This window comes from Erinaceus europaeus, chromosome 2, assembly GCF_950295315.1.
Source record: "Erinaceus europaeus chromosome 2, mEriEur2.1, whole genome shotgun sequence".
NCBI classification, from domain to species: domain Eukaryota; kingdom Metazoa; phylum Chordata; class Mammalia; order Eulipotyphla; family Erinaceidae; genus Erinaceus; species Erinaceus europaeus.
Window position 1 is genome coordinate 194,852,487 of NC_080163.1, and position 21,842 is coordinate 194,874,328.

General features: G+C 57.1%; 2 protein-coding genes across 3 annotated transcripts in view; one reads left to right on the plus strand and one right to left on the minus strand.

The window, feature by feature from the left end:
• On the minus strand, positions 1-21,670 carry STRN4 (striatin 4). Of its 2 annotated transcripts, none has more exons than XM_060186108.1 (18): positions 21,002-21,670; positions 14,609-14,712; positions 14,182-14,255; positions 12,956-13,034; positions 11,605-11,802; positions 9,746-9,887; positions 6,533-6,692; positions 5,992-6,105; positions 5,540-5,634; positions 5,052-5,227; positions 4,920-4,967; positions 4,568-4,689; positions 2,576-2,746; positions 2,314-2,454; positions 2,033-2,131; positions 1,810-1,896; positions 969-1,214; positions 1-846 (listed from the first exon to the last, which is right to left on the minus strand). In XM_060186108.1, exons 1-17 carry the CDS (start codon positions 21,281-21,283, stop codon positions 1,045-1,047), a joined length of 2,262 nt encoding a protein of 753 aa, XP_060042091.1. In that variant the 5' UTR covers positions 21,284-21,670; the 3' UTR covers positions 1-846; positions 969-1,044. The 2 variants fall into 2 exon arrangements, with proteins under 2 accessions (XP_060042091.1, XP_060042090.1); XM_060186107.1 differs by having other exon boundaries at positions 5,540-5,655.
• The window catches only part of FKRP (fukutin related protein), a 12,553-nt gene continuing 11,644 nt past the window's right edge, over positions 20,934-21,842 (plus strand). The window contains exon 1 of the mRNA XM_060186130.1: positions 20,934-20,953. The gene's annotated coding sequence lies outside the window, so the exon portion shown is untranslated. The remainder of the gene's footprint in view (positions 20,954-21,842) is intronic.

Here is a 21,842-nt window from a genome sequence, read left to right on the forward strand (position 1 = left end):
TCTTACTCCAAAGGCTTTATTGAGACAGGTTTCACATACAAGTCGGGGGCAGAGTGGACAGGGCTTATAAACAGGAACCATGAAGGGGGCCCGAAGGCACAGGGTGAACCCAAGAGAGAGTGAAATAAATAGCGGATTAGAGCGGAGGGCAGGAGAGGAGACACAGACTATCACACAGTGATAACGTGGGCGGGGATAGGGCTCCGTTAAAATCCCAATTATTATACAGATATACAGGGAGATATGGGGGGCCCAGGGACCCCACTCCAACCTCCGTGGCCCTGGTAGGGGCTGACCCCGTGAGGGGCTGGGAGGAGTGTTGGGGGAGGTAGGGAGGGCACCTCCCAATGGCATCTCCTGCTCCCCAGGCCTCGAGGGGCGCTGGGAGTGCTGGGTAGTGTCTGAAAGCTGTGCTGAGGGACTGGAGGAGAGGGCAGTGGACCCTGTGGGCCAGGTCTAGTGCCCCATGAGGACAGCCTGGGGAACTGCTGGCTCTCCGGTGCCCCAGAGGGTAGACCCCAGAAGGGGTCCTCATAGCACAGCTCCCACCCAAGTCCAGGAGGGGGGAAGGTAGGGGTCAGGGTTCAAAGAGAGAACCTGGCACCTTCTGGCGTCTTGGAAAATATGATCCCCACCCAAGGACACCCAGCCATGGCTGTGCTGGCCCAAGAAACCAGGAGTGGGTGTCTGGTGGCACAGAGGAAGCCTCCTGGACTGTCCTGGAGAACTTCGTGCAGGAGGCCACCCCCCCCCCCAGGCTGTGTGTTGGGGAAGGGCAGGCCAGAGGAGGGCCTGCCTGGTAGCACCACCAGGCTCCAGGGCTGGTGGGAAGAGGCCAGGAGGTACCTGTGAGTGACAGAAGGAAGAAAACTGAGCACCACCTCTGGGTGCGAGGCCCCTACTGAGTGTCAGGAAGGAGCTACTTCCAGCCCCCACTGCATCCCGACTGCAAGAGGTGGCACCCTCACCTCAGCCCCACCTGCCCGGCCCCACTCCTTAGCTGGTAGCCAGCATGGTGGCGGCCAGGGCAGGGCCATGTGGGCGTCACACGAAGACCTTGGCCAGGGCATCGGCGCCTGCGCTGGCAATGAGGGCCTTGCTGGGGTGACAGGCGACGGCATGGATGGCCTCCTCATGTTTCTTGCGGTGGGCTGTGATCTCCTGCACGCACGTCTTGTTGTCCAGGCTCCACAGGCGCAGGGAGCAGTCGTGGCCTGGGTAGGAGAGGAGTGGTTACCTGGGGGAGCAGCAGCCGGGCCCAGCCTTGCCCAAAGGCTTGAGTCCAAAGGAGGCTTAAGTCTCTTCCTCAGCTGCTTCTGTTCCCATCACCACCTGGCCTGGGTAGTAACTGGGCCCATTCTGAGCATGGGCCTGGGGTGCAGCTCCCTGCCTGGTGCTGCCAGGCTGAGCAGGAGACAGTGGACAGGGGCCCACCACAGCACAGAGAGGTGTGGTGGAGTAGTCAGCAGACTGGGACTGGTCCTGATGGCCTGTCTTCTCTCTAGGATCTTCTGGGCCCTGGACTGAGTACCTGTATCAAGGGCCTCCTTCCTGCTGGAAGGCTCACACCCCCCACCCCCACCCCCACTGGCCTTCAGGAGCAGGGTGCCTGTGAGTGTCGAGTCAGAGATGTGAATTTGATTCCTGCCACACATGCTGCTGTGACCGAGTCTCTGAGCCTCACTTTCCACACCTGTACCAGGAGTTGACCTCACAGGGTTATTCAGACTGAATGAGCTGCATGAGCTCTATTGTCACCACCCAGGTTTTTGCCCCTGGCCCCCCAATCTCAGGGGATCCCCAACTCACTTCCTGACATCAGGAATACGCCATTGGGGTCCACGGCCAGGCAGGTGACGGCGTCCAGGTGGGCGACCATGGAGTGCACAGATTTCCCTGGGGGAGGGAAAGCACATTATTTCCTACCCTAGCTCCTGCCTAGGGAGGCGAGGGAGCTGGCGGGGTGAGGGTGGAGGACCCAAGGGCCCCATTCCAGCCTGCCCCCCACAAGCACAGGAGGGCTGGGCCCCACCTGTCCGATTGTCCAGGAAGCGGATGCCCCTGTCGTCGTGGGCAGTGATGGTGAGGGGCTGGTTTGGATGACTCACCACCTGGTTGATCTGGGTTGGGCCTACAAGGAAAAGGGGGAGAGGACAGAAGGTCAAGTACAAAGTTGGGGAGACCAGGAGAGAGTCAGGGGATGTGCCACTGTCCCCCACACCTGGAGGCCGGGGGGGGGGCAGGAAGGACCCAGACATGACACTGTTCAGCCTGGCAAGAAAGGATGGTGACTGGGCCCCGGAACCACCTTACCACTGCTCCCCTGGGACTCCAGCGTGAGCAGTGCACTGCCGGTCTCCACGTCATACAGGACAGTGTCTCCAGAGCGGAAAGAGGTCACAATGTGGGCAGGCTCGGTGCTGGTGAAGGCCACTGAGGTGGGGATCCCGTGATCTGAGGTCAGAAGAGAGGGGAAGGCTGCCTAAGGGAGCCAGTGCTGCCCATGGCCTTGGTGGGAAGGCCCCCTTCTTCAGGGACACCCCCCACATGAGATGGCAGGGTGGCTCCCGCTCACCGCTGGCTGTGGAGAAGGTGCAGAGGCAGCTGGCACTATTGCTGCTGGGGTCCCAGATGCGGATGGTGCCATCAGCCGAGCAGGAGGCCAGGCGCTGTGTGGCAGAGCTGAAGGCCAGGCCCCACACGGCGTCCCCGTGGCCCTCCAGGACATGGCTCAGAACGCTGGGGTCTGAGGGGAGGACATGGGCTCTGTTAGGGCCACCTGCCCACCATGACCCTGGGGAACTCCTAAGGGCTGGGCTAGCACCTCCACTGGCCAGCTTTTGGGGACTCTTCAACACATCCCTGACTGGACATGTCACTTCCAGTGCGTGGTCAAGCTATTCCTGAAACAACCTTTTCAGGACTTAGCTAAGGGGGAAGGAACAAAAGTAGCTATGTGGCTGAGTGCCTTTGCAGCCAGGCCCTGTATGGGGGCTGACAGGACTCAGCAAGGCACCCCCCCACCCTGGCCCCTGGCACCCCACCCCACGAGCTGCACAGAGCATGTTCTATCTGGCTCCGACCTCTGGCAAGAAAAGGTTTAACTTCAAGTCCTACGTGTGAGGATAAGAAGGGTTACCAACGTGGGCTGGGGGAAAGGGACAGACTCTAAACAGAAGTGACAGTCTGTTCACTGAACTTTTTTGTTGTTGCCAGGACTTTCTCCTAGGACTTCATGTCTGTGGAATTCCACTGTTCAGAGGATTTTTTTTTCCCCCAATGAGAAGCATGGCCTGGGAGGCAGTGCAGTGGATAAAGCACTGGACTGGGAGTTGGGTGGTAGTGCAGCAGGTTAAGCGCATGCGGAGCGAAGTGCAAGGATCAGTGTAAGGATTCGGGTTTGAGCCCCCGGCTCCCCACCTGCAGGGGAGTCGCTTCACAGGCAGTGAAGCAGGTCTGCAGGTGTCTATCTTTCTCTCCCCCTCTATCCATTTCTCTCTGTTCTATCCAACGACAACAACAATAACAGCCACAACAATGATGGAACAACAAGGGCAACAAAAGGGGAAAAAATGGTCTCCAGGAGCAGTGGATTTGTGGTGCAGGCACTGAGTCCTGGCAATCACCCTGGGATATATATATATATATATATACACATATACATACATACATATATATGTATAGCATTGGATTCATAAGCATGAGGATTTAAGTTCAATCCCTGGTGTTATGTGTACCACAATGATGCACTGGTTCTTTCTCTGATAATAAATCTGGGGGCTAGGCAATGGTTCACCTGCTTGAGTACACATGTTACTAAGTCCAAGACCAAGGTTCAAGCTTCTGCTCCCCACCTGTGGGGTGAAGCTTCAAGAGTGGTGAAGCAGGTCTGCAGGGGTCTCTCTTTCTCTCTCCCTATCTCCCCTCCCCTCTCAATCTCTATCTGTCCTATCTAATAAAAATAGAAAGAAGGAGGGGGCCAGGTAGTAGTGCAGCGGGTTAAGCGCACGTGGCAAGGACTGGAGTAAGGATCCTGGTTCGAGCCCCAGGCTCCCCACCTGCTGGGGGTTGCTTCACAGGCGGTGAAGCAGGTCTGTAGGTGTCTGTCTTTCTCTCACCATCTGTCTTCCCCATCTCTCTCGATTTCTCTCTGTCCTACCCAATAACAGCGATAACAATGATAAACAACAAGAGCAACAGAAAGGGAAAAAAATAGCCTCCAGGAGCAGTGGATTCCTAGTGCAGGCACCAAGCTCCAGCAATAACCCTGGAGGAAAAAAAAAAAAAAAGGAAGGAAAAAAGGGAAAACTGGCACCAAACCCAGAGATAACCATGGTAGCATTAATACATATTTTTTTTTCTCCTAGAAGAGAGAAAAAGATAGAGAAGGAGGGACACCACAACTCCATTCCAGCATAGCATTCCCCACTGAGCCTCTGTCAAAGCCTGAGCCAGACTGGGTACCTGATGTCCCCTCCCAGGGAATATACGCTTGCCACCTGTGTGAAGTGGACCCAGTCTGCGTGTGTGTGTGTGTGTGTGTGTGGGTGGGTGGGTGTTTCCTCACCGTAACCATCATAGGGGTCCATGTTGAGATCTGGAATCTTCCAGCTGTGGATGTGGGCATCTGCACCTCCACTATAGCAGAATTCGCTGTTGCTGCCCATGACCACGGCCAGCACAGGGCCCCTGGAGCATATGGAGGAAGGTGATGTGGGGAGCAGAGCAAGGTACTCCCCCTTCCCCTTGGCCCCTCTATAGTCCCTGAACTTCTCACCCAGAACTTATAAGAACACCCAAAGGGACTCAGCAACCGGGGCTCTATTTGTGCCACCCAGGCTATGCCTGTCCCCTGCCTCCCCCAACCGGACTCCTCTTCCTCAGGGCCATGTCACAGGCCTCAGGGGGCACCTCCCTACCTGTGAGCCCGGAAGGCGTGAATGGGCTCCACGTCCAGCGCAGCATTCCTGGGAGGGCACAGAGGAGCTGGAGGTCACCCCCTTGTCACCCTGACCCCGGCCCCCATCCCCCGGGCTGGCCTGCCGCCTCACTTCTTGGCTGTGACAGCCTTTTGCAGGTTCCAGAGCTTGAGCGTGCCATCCTCAGAGGCTGTGAGCAAGGCCGACTGGTTGTGGTGGAAAGCCAGGGAGCGGATGCCATCATAGTGTGAGCGCAGGGTGAACTTGGGGTTCCACGTCTTCTTGAAGGCATCCTTACTGTCAGACAGCTGGTGGGGTAGGGGGCTGCTTCAGCGTTGTGGTTTCGTTCCATAGGCAACACAGGCAAGTGACATCCGGGCCCTGTCCTGTCCCCGCCTAGACCCTCAGGGCACACTCTACCTTCCTCCCAGTGTGTGTGCACACATGTGGCTGAGAAGCAGGCTCAGGAGTCCCACAGGCCTGCGCCTGGTAACCTGGACAAGTCCCTCCACCTGTCTGCAACCTCATCCCTCCAGGGGTGTCAACCAGAGTGCCAGGCACCCTCGAGTGGAAACAGTGGGTGTGGGATGCCTGAGGTGGTGGGGTACCCAAGGACTTACATCGCAGCTGAGGTCGTTGTCATTGGTGACGGTGAGATCTGCCAAGTCCCCCAGGCTCACCTCCCCGCCCCCGATAGTGTCCATGATGAAAACGTCTGAGGAGAAGCCAAAGGAACCTGGTGGGGGGAGGGGAGGGAGGGGGCAGAGAGGGGAAGGGAGAGCAAGAGATCGAGGTAGAGAGGCAGAGGGAGAGATAAGGAGTGAGAGAGAGCCAGGGAGAGGACAAGATCAAGAGTCACAGCTGGAAAGAAAGAGACAGGGAGAGACAGACAAATAGGGCAGGACAGACAAAAAGAAAGGGAGACAGACAGACAGACAAACTTTTGCGACAGGGAGGCTGCAGACTATAGAGGCTGGACCACAACCCTGAGGACATAGAAGCCCCAGGCCTGACCTTGCAGCCCCCCTGTGCAGTGGGACAGCCCTGGGACTGGGCCGGGTGGGCCTCTTACCTTCGTGTGGCCGTGGCTGGGGGGTGCCAGGAGGTGGGCCTGTCACTTTAGAGGGCAGCCCATCCACGTCTCGGAGGTCGGCCAAAATACCCTGGAGTTTGACCCGCCGACTTTCTGCAGGATGAAGTCCAGGACAGGGTTGGCCACGGGTCCACCCCAGAGAGACCTCTCCCACAGCCATGGGGGGGAAGTGGGGCACCCTCAGCCCAGGGACAGACTGACCGGGACCTCGGGGTGGTGAGCCTCAGCCCCACTTCCACGTGACCTCCATTCCAGGGCCTGCAGCTTGGTCTCAGGGGGAGGAAGAGGCGACACTGCGCCCCCCGCTGGCCCGCATCCTGCTTGCTTCCACTGAAGGAAGAGCCCGCCTGCCTGAGCCTCCACAGGGATTTTCCAAGGAAGGGGGGGCGCCTGGCTCTGATGGTGTGGGCCTCCTGCCAGCCTTGGTCACTCTCCTTGCAGGAAGTGTATCCGTCCGGTGGAGACCAGGGGCAGGAAGCAGCTGCCGCGTGCGGAGGGCAGGGCCACGACCCTCACTCACCCAGCTCATGGTGGGTCCCATCTCCACCGCAGCGCCGGGAATCGGGGGAGCCCTCGCCGTCCTCCCCGGAGCCCAGAAAGTCAAACTCATTGATGGCGTCCTCTGAGTCATCCTCCTCATCCTCATCCTCCATCTCAGGCACCATGGCCTTGGATGGCAGCTGGGGTGTGAATAGAACCAGACAGGTCAGGGGGTTCTTCCCAAGCTCAAGTTCTTCTGGGTCTCAAGACGCCAGCTGCCAGGGTGCCTTGCCTTGACCCCCACCCTGCAGGGGCTCACACCCACCTCCCAAGCCCCACTATGACTACAAGGCTCCCCCTGCTGGCAGTTTTCCAGAACTGCTATTTAGCAGGCTGGCCTCTGCTGCCAGCCTCCAGCTGTGACCTCACAGGCCTCTCCTGGTTCTGACACCCCCATTCCCCATTCCCAGCCCACAGAACTTCTCATAACGGAGTGCTGGGACACCATCAGTACTACTTTCAGGGGGCAGAGGGGAGGTTGGTCTATGCACATCAATGTGTATTTAAAAGTGCACGGGGGGGGGGGGGTCGGGGTCGGGCAGTAGCTCATTGGGATAACCACACGTGGCGCAAAGCGCAAGGACCGGCTTAAGGATCCTAGTTCGAGCCCCTGGCTCCCCACCTGCAGGGGATTCCTTTCACAGGCGGTGAAGCAGGTCTGCAGGTGTCTGTCTTTCACTCCCCCTCTCTGTCTCCCTTCTCTCCATTTCTCTCTGTCCTATCCAACAACAATGGCATCAATAACAACAACTACAACAATAAAACAACAAGGGCAACAAAAGGGAATAAAAAAAAAAAAGACTGGGGTGTGGGAGCAACAGGACACTCATCAGACACCACCCCCCCTCCCCCCTCCCAAGTACTGAACACACAGGACAAGGTCACAGAAATGACTTTGCAGTCCTGTGAGACCTTACTGTGAGACTTATATTATCATCTCCTGTCCCATTTACAGAGACACCTAAGGCCTAGCAGTGAAGTCCCTGGCCTTGGTCATTCATTCAAGTCACTCCTCTGAATGTGTGCATTTAAGAATTATTTGTGAATGAGAGAGAAGCAGGGCTTGAGCTCAGTCCTGCACTCTGCTACTGTGTCATGCCTGGCAGCCAAACCACCTCCTTTCATACCAGGCAGACCTGGGGTGTGGGTTGGCCTGGGGTTCTCGAGGTTCCCCCATAACCTTCTACATGGACTGGATTTTTGCTTTATGTAACAAGCACACACTCCTTTTAGAATGAGAGGAAGCAACACTTGTCTATCTGGAGAAGGTGGATCCTGGAAGCCAGGAGCCTGCCCCGCCTGCCGGCAGCAAGACCATCCTGGCATTTTCTCAACTCACCAGGCTGGACAGCATTCCAGATCATGGGCCCAGGAGCAAGAGTCCTGTGCTTTCCCTCAGGGACACCTCCAGCACAGCACGTGGATGGCCCTTTCCCTCTTGTGGTCAAAGTGTCACCATATTTTACACAAAGAGCCAGCCAAGGGCTGTGAACTTGGACCCTCAAGGACTTCACACTAAACTGCTCAAAAGCATTCTGGAATTTTCCTTCCTCTTCCATCTTTATTTTTTTATTTGCATGTTTGTAAGTAAGAGAAAGAGAGAACCAGAGCATCACTCTGGCACTTAGGATGTTAGAGATCAAACTCTGGACCTCATGCTTGAGAGTCTAAGGTCTTACCTACTGTACCACATCCCAGGCCACTCCTCCCTATTTAAAGAACAAAAAAGATCGATGGGACTGGGAAGACTGCCACATGTGACAGGTCTTATGCAAGGTCTCTACGGAGCCACCTCCTGGTCAGAGTTCCCGACTGAAGACAGCCCCACCACCACCTAGCATGGGGTTGCTGGCAACCACAGGTGGAAACAACACCACTTCTGGGGAGGAGGGTCCCTGTCTGGACACCTGGGCTCACCCCCCACCAACAGTCTTAGTGATGAGCTAGGTCAGGAGGGTATGATGGACCAGGACGAACAGTCCTTGGCTGGTGTGGGAAGACCAAAGGGTGGGGTGTGGACACCTTTTCCTGCTCTCCTGGAGGAGACCTTGGCTTAGAGTTGAAGCAGTAAGCCAGAGAGGCCACAGCCAAGGCCAAGTACTTCAGAGCATGGACCCCTAACAGGGGTGCTGAGAGAGGAGCTAAGGGCCCCTCAGTGTCAACTCATTGCCAAGTTTTGCCACTCTAACCAGCACTCCTGAGTGGGCAAGGCGGTGAGGACTCCCCAGGTCTAACTGCACCCTCACCACTCAGGGACAAGGGACTATGAACCCTTGATTTGGAAGAGACAGAGAGATGGGTGCCCAAGCCCTTGGGTCACGTCAGTGCCCTCTACTGCCCCCATAAGGTTTCTGATGGGAAGAGCAGTGTGGAGCATGGCACCCCAGGTGGCTCTCCCAGGCTGGGAGAAGGCTGGAGAGAGTCCCCGCCCGGCAGAACCGGACACGGGACCAAAGCAGGGCACTACACATAGCCCGGTCCTTCCCAGTTCAGTGTTCAGCTCCACAAAGGCCAATTCACTTGGAGCACACACTGCACATATGGGGGGGCCCAGTGCTGAGCCACACTGGGGACATGTGCCAAGCCTCAACAGACCTGCACTAGCCAGGGAGGACCTGGGGTGAGTAGGGTGGGAGAGCCCAGATAGCCCCAGACACTGTGAGGGAGAGGGAGCAAGGGCAAGACAGAGAACACTTCCTGGAGGAGGGGTGTCTGAGTGGGCAGTGAAGGAGGCAGCTCCCTCCTGGTGTTCCTGCCGCTGCAAAGGTGACACCAGCACTTGCTTTGCACTTAAAAGAGTTTGGCCCAGAAAGCCTATGGTTGTGCCCTGGACAGATAAGGCCAAGTTGCCCCTCTGGCAGTGCCCCAAATCCGTGGACCTTCCCCCACCTCCCATCCTCCAAGTTGAACCCTGGTCCCAGTCACACTTGGCCAATCTGTAAAAATCTGCAGGGATCTTGTGTCCTATTCTTCACAGGGTGCTCAGGATCAGCAGGGAGATATCCACCATTCCCAAACCCTGATGAAGCAGGCCGTTAGTACGAAACTCCATACGCTGAGGGCCCCAGGTGGGTGGTGTGTGGAGCTCCCGAAAGGTCTCGGGACAACTAGCGGAGGCAGGGAGGATGGTGCCAGCGGAGGTGAGCTGGCTGTGGATGCCAAGCCCCTGCGGGGCCCTTGCTTGCCAGCTCACCTTCACACGCTGCTTCTTGTGCTGCACACTGTCCAGCTCGTCATCCTCATCGCTGTCCTCGTCCTCACAGTTCTGCAGGAAGGGGATCTGCTCTAGCACTGAGCCGCCCAGCCGCTCTTTGCCGTCTTTGCCCGCTGCGTTCCTGCCCATGACAGGGGTGAGGGCTTGTTAGTCCTGCTGAGTGACACAGCTTGAGTGTGACCACTCTGAGCCCACGGAGCCTCAACGCTGATCACAAAGGGCACGGGGCACCGAGGAGGAATGGTCACTCTATACTCAGGCCCCTGCAGCCAGGTTGGCATCCCCCCGGAGACAGATGGCACGCTCACTGTCTCCACCTCCTGGCCCAGTCAGTGCTCAGTGCCTCCGACTGCACACATTTTAACAAAGGAGGGATTTGCCAAACCTGAATCAATGGGGGAGTGAGGTGAAGGTTGCAGAGAGTTCGCTAGGTAAGGTGTCTGCACTACTATGCACACGGCCCACGTTTGAACCCTGGCACATGGGAGGAGTTATGTGGCAGTGAGGAAGTTACCTGAATGAAGCAGTTCTGGAGCAGTGCAGTCATGCAAGTAAGAGCCTTCAGCTCAGCTAATATTCTCTTTTTTACTCCCCCTTTTGAACTCAAAGACCCATGCAGTCAGGGAGGTAGCTCAGTTACGATACAGGACTTGTGCAGTCCCCAGCGTGAGCTGGCACCCACACATGCCAGTACAATGCTCTTGTTCCCCCCACCCCCATTAGTAAATATTTCAAAGGGAGAGAACACAGCTCAGCTCTCCTGGTGCCATCTATACCCCTCGCCTCCATACCCTGCCATCTGAAGGCCTCTCCTTTCACCCCACAACCACTTTCCATCCTCCCCTGAGTAGCTGAGCACCCCTCCCAGAGCTGCCCCCAGTTTAACCCCTCCCTCTAACACCTCTCTAGGCTGGACACTACAGGTTCTCCTGAGCACCCCCCTCCCCCAGCACACCATACCTCGCCACACTCTGCTTGAAACCACATGCCTCAGAGGGGGATCCAAACGCCTTATCACGCCCGCCAGGTCCCATCTGATCTGCCTCCTCTGAGATTTCACCACAGACCACAACCCCACACGCATTGCTGGGCAGCCAGACGGGTCTCCCCACTGCTTCCTGAATGTACCCAGCCTCCCTTCTCCCAATCTGTACACCCGTGGTTCCCTCTGCCTGGAACATGGGCCTCCAGCTCCTCTGGTGTCTTTCCCTCTGCTCCTGGCCCTCCCTGCCTGTCCACAGAGCTGCCTCCCCCATCACTCTGGTTTCCTGTTTTATGCAGCACTGAGGAATAAAGGTGGGCGCTCTACTAGGTGCATGGCCTTCTGGTTCCCTCCCATCTCTGATGACCTCGCCACTTCACCTTCACAGCACTCAGGGACACCCCTGCAGGGGGTAGCTGGAGCTGGAACTGGGATCCTTACGCTTGGTCCTTGTGCTTTGTGCCATGTGTGCTTAACCCGCTGTGCCACTGCCCGGTGCCCAATTCTACATTAGTTTTTAGAGATGGGGGAGAGAGAAGATAGCGTCAAACCTAGGGCTTGAGGCCTGACCCCACATGCTCCATGGCTGAGCCACTTTGGTGTGACTGTGTTTGGTTCCCCACTGGGCCATGTTACCAGGAGCTGGCAGACGCTCTATATTCACAAGGGAGCAGGGCAGCTAGAGCCTCAGCAGAGGGGCCAGGATGGACACAAGCCATATATTATTACCGTGACAGAAGAGAATCTGGTGATCCAGCAATGAAAAGACAGAAGTTTCTAGAAGGAAGTGGCAGCAGAGCATGGGAGCTCAACTGACACACTGATGAAGACAGACTCACCCAGCTCTGGGCCTCACCTCTTGATCTGTTCCTCGATCTGTTTTACCAGCAGTGACTCCCCACTACTGAGCCCCCCTGGGCCCGGTGTGGCCCGGGGGCCCCCTTCACTGGGCTCCACCGCGCCGTTGAGCTCCAGGGAGCGGCCCAGCAGGGAGCGCACACGCTTGGAACGCATGTCCAGGATGGTGTCAGTGTAGCCCACCTCTTCCAGGTACCTGCAGGGAGGAAGAACCAGCCCGGGTTGGCTCCTTTCGGGACTGCAGGGACCAGTGCTAACTGGACAGTCTTGCATGTCTGAGGCCGTGGGCTCATTACCCAGCACAACAAACCATTAAAGTAGAAGGCGGCGGGGAAGGCAGGGCAGGGCAGGGCCAGTGAGACCTCACTTAACAGTGCGCTCTGCCATGTGTATGGCCCAGGTCCAAGCCCAGCTCCCACTTCTATCTTAAAAGGGGGAGGGGTGAAGATAGCGCACCTGGGAGGGCACTGGCACTACCAACAGGCAGACCCAGCACACACAGCAGTGCTGAAAGCATTGAAGGCAGCTTCAGCATTGTGGAGTCTGCCCTTCTCTATCTGAAAAAGTCAGTCTAGAGCAGGGAAGCCCCTGGTGATGCCAAACAAGGGGTGTGGGTGGGCAGGAGATAGTTCATCCAGTAAACATGTGCCTGGCTACAATGAGGCCCCAGGAGCAAACCCTGGCAGCACACAGGTGTACCACAACACCTGGGGTGAGCTCCATGGATGACGGAGCCTTACTATAACGTCTCTTTCTCTCTACCTGAAATACAAGTTGACCTAGGCCCTGTGGAATCACACGCCATGAAGTGAGGTCTGGCACGCCACGTGCCCATGAAGTGAGGTCTGGCACGCCACGTGCCAGAGTGATGCTCTAACCCCCCTCCCCCCATCCTGCACTTATAAATAAAATCTTAAAAAAGAAAAGTTTACATGGGTGAGAGTTCTGTGGGCAGTAGAAGGATGAGTGATTTCTCTTTATTCCTTGTACTTCCTTCTTTCCCCCAAGTTTTCTAAAGCACACAAAGCTCTTTAGTAGTAAAATCAAATTTAATGCCAGCCTGAGGGATGCACACACTGCTTTTCAAGGACATATACCTGGAACCTCTGTCATGCTACTGTGTAACGGAATCTCAGAATTAATAAAAAAAAAAGATAAAAGTAATAGTTCAGCAATACCCCGGGAGAAGAAATCGAAAGGGATTTGGGGTTGCATCTTTGTAAGAGCATAGGGATCCTGGATCTCCCCTCCCTCTTCCCAGACAGGGATCCACCCAGGATGACAGGCCACCTTGGGCCAGCAGGCATCCTGACAAGTGTTCCGCCCGGTCCTCGCCCCTGCACACTCACTGCCGGAGAAGCTGCCGTCCCTCCTTCCATGCCAGGGGGCTGTTTTCCAGGGTGACCGACTCCACAGGGCCATTGGAAACTGGAGGGTGGTGAGAAAGGAGGCAGACTGAGTCAGGGGGACAACCCCCCACCTTCCTTACCCCTAGTCTCACACTGACACTATTGGGAGTCCTGCTCTCCTGATTGGTCACCCTCCAAACTAACTCCAGACGTACTCAGCTGTGCTGGTTCCCTTCACAGAAAGCAGGAGCAGGCCGACTGGGAAGGGCAGGCTCAACTGAGTTCAAGCCCAGCTCTGCCTTGTTCCGGCTGTGTGACCCAGAGCCGGAGGGTTCGGTCTCACTTTCCTCTTCCGAGACTTGACATTAGTAACACCAGTATCTATCTCAGGGGGTTGGTGCAAGAATTAAATGACATAACTTCTTTTATTCATCAAGCTGGTATTGGGCAGCTCCTATGGCCTGGCCCAGAGCTGACTACATCAGTAACAGGCCATCCAGAACGTGTGGTTCTGGCAGGAGGGCCTGACAGCAAGGTTTTCAGGCTGACAAAAGAAAATTCAGGGAAGCTAGCTCAACATGTCAGAACACAGGTTTTCAGGTTGGTCGCTCGAGGGCCCAGGTTCAATTTCAGGCATGAGTCAAGAGCTGAGCAGCGCTCACTCAGGGTGTGTCTTGTGTGTCTCATAGAAATCAACTAGAGGGGCTGGGTGGTGGTGCACCTGGTTAAGTGCACACATTATAGTGTACAAGGACATGGGTTCAAGTCTCTGGTCCCCACCTGCAGGGGGAAAGTTTCACAAGGGGTGAAGCAGGGCTGCAGGTGCCTCTCTATTTCTCTCCCTCCTCCTTCCCTCTCAATTTCTCTTTGTCCTAACCAATAAAATAAAATTAAAAAAAAATAAATAAAAGAAAAGAAATTAGAAGAAGTTGAGGCCTTGACGGGTCACTGCAGCCCAGTTTCCACTGTCTCCAGCGCCCCTTGCCCCAGCGACTCCTCGTCTTGCGCCGTCAGACCACTCCCCCTGCTTGGGTATCCTCCTTTCCTCCCCAAGGGTGAAAGGACTGCTCCTGGGCAGCTGGCACTGAGAGGGGTTCTGAAGTTGAGGCTTCAGCAGCACCCCCACATACTCCCATGTCAATTCTGCTTTCTCTGGGGCACAGCAACAAGGAGCAGCATCCCCATCGCCACTCCTCCTCCCTCACCCTCACTGGGGGCCTGTGTACCTTGTTCTGAGAGATCTGCCTTCTTCTCCCCTTGGTTCAGGTCTGTCCCGAACTTCAATTTGTGGTATTTGGCCCTGGAAGATAGCGAACAACAACCACATGAGACACAGAAGAGCAGACGAGGCTGGTACTCACCCCAGAGGCCCCAAATCCTAGGAGTTGGAAGCTGAGTGGCCCCCACCCTCATGTCCCCAGAAGAAGTTCTGGAGGAGTCGGTGCCACAGATGGCAGGAGAACAACCCATCCCTGAAATCAAGCAGACAGGGCCTCCCTCGTGCCCACTAGTGGGAATACCCAGGTCCAGGAAGAGTCGGCTGGCCACCACTGTGGAGAGTACTGTCATGAGGGTCTTATCCCATCCCCTCCTCTGGAACCACCCTGCTTCGCAACCCCCACCACCCCAAGGCAGGCTAAGTGGGGGGCGCACCTCTCCTGCTTCAGTGCATACTCCAGCATTTTGATCCGCCGCACCAGGTCTGTCTTGAGATTCTCCTGCCCTTTCCTCTCTCCCTGGAGGAAGGCCACCTGAGCCTGGAGGGATGAGAAGAAGATACTGGGGTTTGGGCTCACCTTCACATAGGGACAATCAGCTCTGGTCCTAGCTGGCAGCCGAAGCCCACAGGGTGATGGAAAGCAGTCACTCCCCAGCTTTCCAGGTGTGAAGCCCCCACATCGGGGGCTCAGTGGAGAAATCAGTCTCCCCCACATGACCCACCATGAGCGAGCAGAGGGAGCCCACGCTCCCTAACTGGGTCCCTGCCTCTGGGGGAGAGGTCAGTGTGGCATGAGGATGGGGGAGGCAGGTATAAACAGCCTGCAGCCGGCAGGTGCTGCCCTAGGGTCTCGGTGGAGGCGGCAGCATCTTACCCGAGCATTTGCCTCGGGAAGGCGTGGGAAGCTACTGCTGGAGCTTGGGGACAAGAGTGGGTGGCTTGGCTCGGCTCCCGCTCCCATGTGCCCACTTTCCCACCCGACCTCCAAGGGGACATGCTGGAGTCTGCCCAGGTGAGGATGAAGTGCCACGGGTGGGACCCAGGGCCATGCCAGCCTCTCCACACCATCTGCTGGCACAGGCTACCCCCATCTGTTCTGGCCTGTCAACAGGTGGTTTCCAGACACTAGGCCAATGGCCTTCGAGGCAGGATCCCAGCCGCCCACTGTGTCCCCAGAGCTCTCGTGCCAAAGCCCTGGGGCAGCGCATCCCGTTCGCTACCTGCTGCTCCAGGCCAGCCTGGCCACTCATTCTCTGAGCCTCTGATCCTGAGCATCAGTGCTCCCTGTGCCCCCACCTGAATATGGGGTTCATGAGAGGGCTACCAAATGCCAGTTTCCACCTCCTACTGTCTTTATTCTCCTTGCCCATTCTTCTGAGATAGTGAGCCAGGTCTGGTGCCTTGGGAGACCCACCGAGAAGGGGTGTTAAGCTCCTGGCTGGCAGCCACACCTCCCTGCAGCCAACCTCCCTGCATGTCACAGACACATGAAGAATTTCAGTGGCTCCCCAGAACCCCCCCGCATGGCCTGACACCCTCCTCAGGCTAAGCCAGGACTGGGCTCAGCATCCTCGCAGCTGCCCACCCACATGGCTTTCCTTTTGTCTCCGGAGCTCCCAGGACTCTGACTTCACAGCCGCAGGTGCTAGAGCAGAGCCCCACCCTGCATTCTCATCCCGCCTGATGCAGGGATGTCCACGCCACGGCTGCACACTGGCACCCGGTGGGGTCATAATCAGGACCCACCCTTCCTGAAGAGCAGTCTGGCCCGATCTATAAAACTGCTCAAAATTCCTCTGGTCCTGGCAGTTTTCCTCTTGGGAACTTGTCTACAGGCAAAGCTGGCTTCCTTCTGAAGCAATAAAGAAGGATGCAGCTCAGAGGTGGGAGTGCATACTTCACATGCATGAGGGACACACATCCGTTAACGTCCGACAAGGTAGCATCCATCCACTAATTCATTCACTCCACAAATATTTATTCAGCCTACACTAAATATCAGGTGCTGTGGTGGACGGAGGTTATTGAACCGGTTCATATTTTAGAAAGGAGTAACATGGGGGCAGACAAAACACTTGTCATCAGGTATATTATGAAAAAAAGAAATCTCACCTATCCAGAGAATGGGACTTTCCTCCACTTGACACGTCTCTCTACACTCTTCTTTAAAAAGATTAATCCATAAGTGAGTAAGTGAGAACACGAGTGAGCCAGAGCAGGATTTGAACTCAGGAATGTGTGTCTGCAAGTCCTCCACTCTAGCTGCTGTGCTCTTGACCTGCTTTAATGCAACACCTGCATGAGCAGTCTCTGAGGTGTGAATTTCTGTCCTGTGCATGCCTTCCAGTCACCCTCATCTCTTCTATCAGTCATTTTGGAAGTGGGGGGGAAGGGCGGCATGAAGGAAAAGTCAGTCACCAAGAACAGCAGCTGGGCTGCCTCCCCACTGTCCCCCACCAGTGACACTCTACTCCCCAGCGCCATATGGCCTGGTGGGCGCCTACACGGGCTCCGCACTCGACACTTTTTGTCGGCTGCCCATGCCAGGCAGGTGCTTTGTGAGGCCTTGGGGAGCGACAGGCAAGACAAATGCTTTCCATCTCCAGAGCTCTGGGCCCAGCACAGGAGATAGGCATGTGACCAAGGCCTGGGTGGGAGCAAAGGATGCCATGGGAGGAGGGCACCCCACCCGCAGCAGGAGCTGTGACAGCCGAGTCACATGGGAGGGCAATCAGCTGGGAGGTGGGGGGAGTGAAGGATGCCACTGGCTGTCACTGGCACACAGACGTGGACAGGCCAGTGGACAGCAGCAGGATGTGCCAGGGGCTAGTGGGGAGTCAGAGAAGCACATGGGCTAATCAATGACCCAATGGGAAATTTATCCCAAGAGTCAAAGAACTTCAGCCTAAGATCTTAAGGGGAACCATCAAAAGGCTTGAAGCAAAGAAGAAGCAGCACAGAAATCCAGCAAGAAGGGGTAAAGGGTAGTGGGCAGGAGAAAGCTGGAGGGGGGGGCAGCTCTCCAATAACAGGAGGCAGGATTGGGGGCCTGGCAGCGATACACGTGGTAGAGTGCATGTGGTCATGCACAAGGACCAAGCCCCTGGCCCCTCACGGCAGGAGAAAGCTTCATGAATGGTGAAGCAGTGCTGTTAAGTCTCTCTCTCCCCTCTCAATTTCTGTCTCTGTCCAAATTAAATAAATAAAAATATTTTTTAAAAAAGAGACAAGACTGATAGCACAGTGTGACATTCGTCTGTAGAGTAAGAATGCAGAGTCAGGAATCACACCTGTCCCCACCACCCTTTGAGCCCCGGTCTGTCGCCCTAATTCTAACTCCTGTGTAATTTCCCAGCCCACTCTGTTCTGTGGTTCCCTTCCCAGGTTCCCTGGCAGAAGGAGAAAAAGCAAACCCAAAACGTGTGGCCCTAGTGTCTGAAGCTGGTGGGAGCTTGCCCTGAAAGTGGAAGTGTGCTAGCCAGCCCCTCCCACCTGCCCACACTGGCTGCCAACTGGGGGCCTGTCTAGGGGGCAGGTTAAGTCTGGGATCCAGACATTCTCTGTGCACCATCTCCACCCACTGCCACCCTTCCCAACACCCCCCTGGCCAGATGCCCCCAGAACCAGGCTTGCTGCTGCATCAGAAAGGTGTCTGAAGGTCCCCTTCTGCTGCCAGCCTTTCTGCCGCTGGCCTCAGGGAGGGAGTTCCCAGCTTTCATGCCTCTGGGCAGGGAAGGGCTCCCTTGAATCCCACAGGGTTCTTTTATGAAGCTGGGAAAGGAAAGGACTAGCTCTCCACTTCCTCTAAGGCCACCACAGTGGCCATATCTCCCTGCCACAGCTGTGACACCAATGTCACAATGTCCATCTCCCCCCCCCCCCAAACACACAGATAGGTTCCTCTACTTCTCCAAGGGCTTCCCTTCCTAGAACCCAATGTGTGGAGTTTTCTGTCCCTCTCCTCTCAGCCTGAAAGTTTCTTGAGGGTAGGAAGCACATGGCTACCTCTGGGAATCCACCCCCCCACACACACACCTAACAAAGTCCTGTTTGTCACCAGACCATGTCTATACTGCCTCCCTGTCTACACCACCTTCCCACCTCAATCTGCGGACCTCCGGAGAAGATGCCTCTGCCATTCAACTCCACCAAGCACTCACTGCACGGTCCCATGTGAGACCACTGTACTCAACTACTAGAGGAAAAGGTATTTAGAGTTCAACCCCCCCCCCCCCCCCACACACACACACTCTAACACTGACATGGGAGAAGACACACCTCTGCACTTGGGGAGTGCCCAAGGCCTGGAGAAGAGGTTCTGCTGGGTGTGCGTGCATGTGTGTGCGTGCGTGTGTGTGTGTGTGTGTGTGCGTGTGTGTGTGCGTGCGTGAATTTGTCTTGTGCACAAGATGCTGCTTGGCAGGACCAATCACCATGTTCTTTGCTTTCTGCATCACAGCCCTGCTCAGCTGGGCTTATGGAGGCACTGAGGTTGAACCGGGGACATCAAAGCCCCAGGAATTACAATCTGTTGCATATGTTCTGGTGCCAGCTCATCGGCCCCAGCCCCATGTTCCAAACCCATTCACTTCTCTCCACACTCAAAGGAACAGGACGAGACCCACTGTAGCGGCTTCTGCTGGGAACAAAATTGGAAGCAACCTGAAAGCCCATCAACTGGGATCAAACTCTCTGATTGAGGGCACAACATCTGGTGGAATGCAGTTATCTAAGAGCATGAGAAGGTGCCCTCTGTGCTGAGACACATGGCTACGTGCAAGAACTCTGTAGAATGATGCAGACAGTATGAGCTCACATTTCACCCCAAGAGCTAAGGAGAGTAGCAACAAGACCAGGGGAGCATTCCTTTTTTGCTAAGCATTCCCTTTTTACCACATGTATATGTGAATGTTCTCCCCCCTCCCGAGATCTTTCAGCTTTCACTAATCTAACAGAACAAAAGACAAACAGCAAAGCAACTGAGCTGGACACAAACAACATACAGCCTAACTGGGGACCAGCCACAAGTTCCTCTCAAACGCAGAGCAAGGCCCCAGCCTTCGTCTCACTGGGATGAGGATTTGAGGATACTGCAGGGCTAGCTGACATGAAGTCTAGGAGAGCAAGATCCAATCCCAGTTCTGCTACGAGGAGGTGACCAAGCTTCCAGGGGCAGTTTTCTCCGTCTGTTCTGGGGGCAGCAGAGAGGTCTAAAGTATGAACCTGAGAGTCCACCCACCCATGGGCTATAATCCTCAACAAATCACTGATATCTTCCTTACACACACCCAGAGCCTGTTTCTTCTTCCATATTTAAAAAATAAAGGGGGGTGGGCTGGGCAGACAGCGTGATGATTACACCAAAGGCTTTCATGCCTGATGTTCTGAAGTCCCAGGTTCAATCCCCTGCACCATCATAAGCCAGAGCTAAGCAGTGTTTCTGGGGAAAATAACAAAAATAAAATAAAGTAAAATGGTGTGTGTGTGGGGGGGGGTAATATCACTTACTTTCTGGGGGCTGCTGTAATTTTTACTAAGTGAGGGTATTGGCAATGGCTTTGTCTACATGATAGGGTACTGGAAAGTTCTGATGAAGCCATCTGCTGGGGAAAAAAACATTGGAAATGGCGTGGGCACAGGAGGGGGTACTTATACATGGATCGCCCTCCCACTGCAACCCCAACCCTCAGCTACCACAGCCCCCTCACCCAAGTGGGGGCTAGAGGACTGGGGAATGCTCGCTCTCTCTTTTCATCCTAGAGACACAATTTTAAGCAGCCGGCCATTTATCCGGATGCCCAAATTGACTAGATAGGAAACAGGGACACTGCAAGAAGCAACGCACTGACCTCTGCTGATGGCCCTGGCCCAGTCCAGGAACCCTCATGCTCGCAGGCTCCCCAGGACACTCTCTGCAAATGGGTCCACACCTCTCAAGGGCCCAAAACCCAGCCCACCAGGCCAGGCGGTGGCCCAAGGGTGGAGGTGCAAGGTCTCGAGTTCAACCGCTGGCACTGTGCATGCCAGGTGCATGCCCTGGCCCTCCGACTCCTGCAAATCATCAACCCAGAACAGAGTTCGACCCTCTTCCCAGCTACTCCACAATCCGTGTTTTTTTTTTTTTTTTTCCCCAGAAACTGTTCACACACACACCCACCCTCGCTCTCTCTGCCTCCCCAGGGTCCTGCTCAGATGCCTCCTCAGGCCATTTCCTCCCTGACTTCCTGGCCCAGGTACCCGCTCAGAACCCTTCCAGCTCTCCTTTCCTGGTGGGATGCACCTGACCCCAGCCCCCACCCCTCCCAAGCTGGAGTTTCGGGTCCCGAGCTCCCCCTGGCTCCCAAGGGCGCTGGCGCTGACCGGTGCACGCTGTCACCCCGTCTCCGGTCCTTGCGCCCGCCAGCCACGCGCTCCGGGGCTCCCCGAAGTTTCCTTCTCGGACGATCGGGGCGCACACTTCCTTCCATCCTGGTCACTCTGCCATCTTTCAGTTTCCACCACCACCCGGTGCAAACGCTCCGAAAACATCCCGGGATCCCGATCTCTCCCCCCGCCTGCACCCCCGCGGGCCCCCGACCACCCCGACGGCCCCCGCGGGCGCACCCGGCTCGGGGAAGGGGAGGGAGACCCTCGGGCCCCCCCGCCAGCTGCCCCCGCCTGGGTCACGGGGCCGCCCCCGGCCCCGCCGCCGCCGCTCCGTCCCGTCGCCGCCGCCGCCGCCCCCCCCCGCGGCCGTCCCGGCGGCCATTGCTGCAAGATGGCGGCGGCGGCGGCGGCGGGTGAGGCCGGGCCGGGCGGGGGACCGGGGTCCCGGGGGCGGCGCTCACCTGCAGCTCGGCGCGCTCGGCCTCCCAGCGGGCCTTCTCCGCCTCGAAGCGCGCCCACTCGTGCTGGATAAAGTGGAGGATGCCGGGCAGGCTCAGCGGCTCCGGCCCCGCCGTGGGGCCGGGGCTGCCTCCGCCGCCACCGCCGCCTCCCTTCCCGGCCGGGCCGGGGGCAGGGGCCGAGACCGGGGCCGCCCCCGTCGGGCCGGGGCCAGCGGCGGAGCCGAGCGGACGGCAGGAGGAGGCGGCGGCGGCGACCGCGGCGGCCGCTCGCTCCTCCATCATGGAGGCCCGGGGCCGGCCCGCGCGCCCGTGTGTCTCGCGCGCCTGCGCGGCCGCGCCGCCCCCGGGGAGGGAGGGGGCGGGACGGGACCGAGGCCGGGCGCGCGCCTCGCCCACCCGGGTCGACCCCGCGGGCGCGCGCGGGGGGCGGGGGGTGCGGGCGGGGCGGCGCGGGGACGCGCGTCCGGGCTGGGACCGACGGGACCCCGGCGGGGCTGGCCGATCCCAGCGTGCGGGACCCGGACGTCGGGAGGGGCCGCCTTCTGCTCCCGTCCACTCTCTTCGCCCCCGAGGGAGCTTGCCACCCTCGCCGGCTCTCCCGCACCCCTTCCCCCCCCCCCCCCCCCGCGATCACTGTCACTCTTGGAGAGAAAGGGCGACCACCAAGGGTGGTTTCAGCAATCGTCCCAGCTTCTAGGTTGGTTGTCATGGTAACCCCTTCCCAGCCTGGAACACCCCCTCCGCTCCACCTTTGAGGCTGTGGCTCTCCAAACGTCTCTCTTGCCCCCCCCCCCCCCCCCCCGCACCAGGAGAGGGGTTGCTACGGTAACCTGAGTCCCTA

What these genes read in the sequence shown, in the direction of transcription:
- STRN4 (XM_060186107.1), bottom strand. Translation starts at nt 21,283, where the DNA reads ATGATGGAGGAGCGAGCGGCCGCCGCGGTCGCCGCCGCCGCCTCCTCC. An exon ending in GGACGGCAGCTTCTCCGGCA is followed by an intron (nt 11,803 to 12,955) that starts GTGAGTGTGCAG and finishes TCCTCCCTGCAG; the next exon opens with GTACCTGGAAGAGGTGGGCT. An exon ending in CGTATTCCTGATGTCAGGAA is followed by an intron (nt 1,215 to 1,809) that starts GTGAGTTGGGGA and finishes TCTCCTACCCAG; the next exon opens with GCCACGACTGCTCCCTGCGC.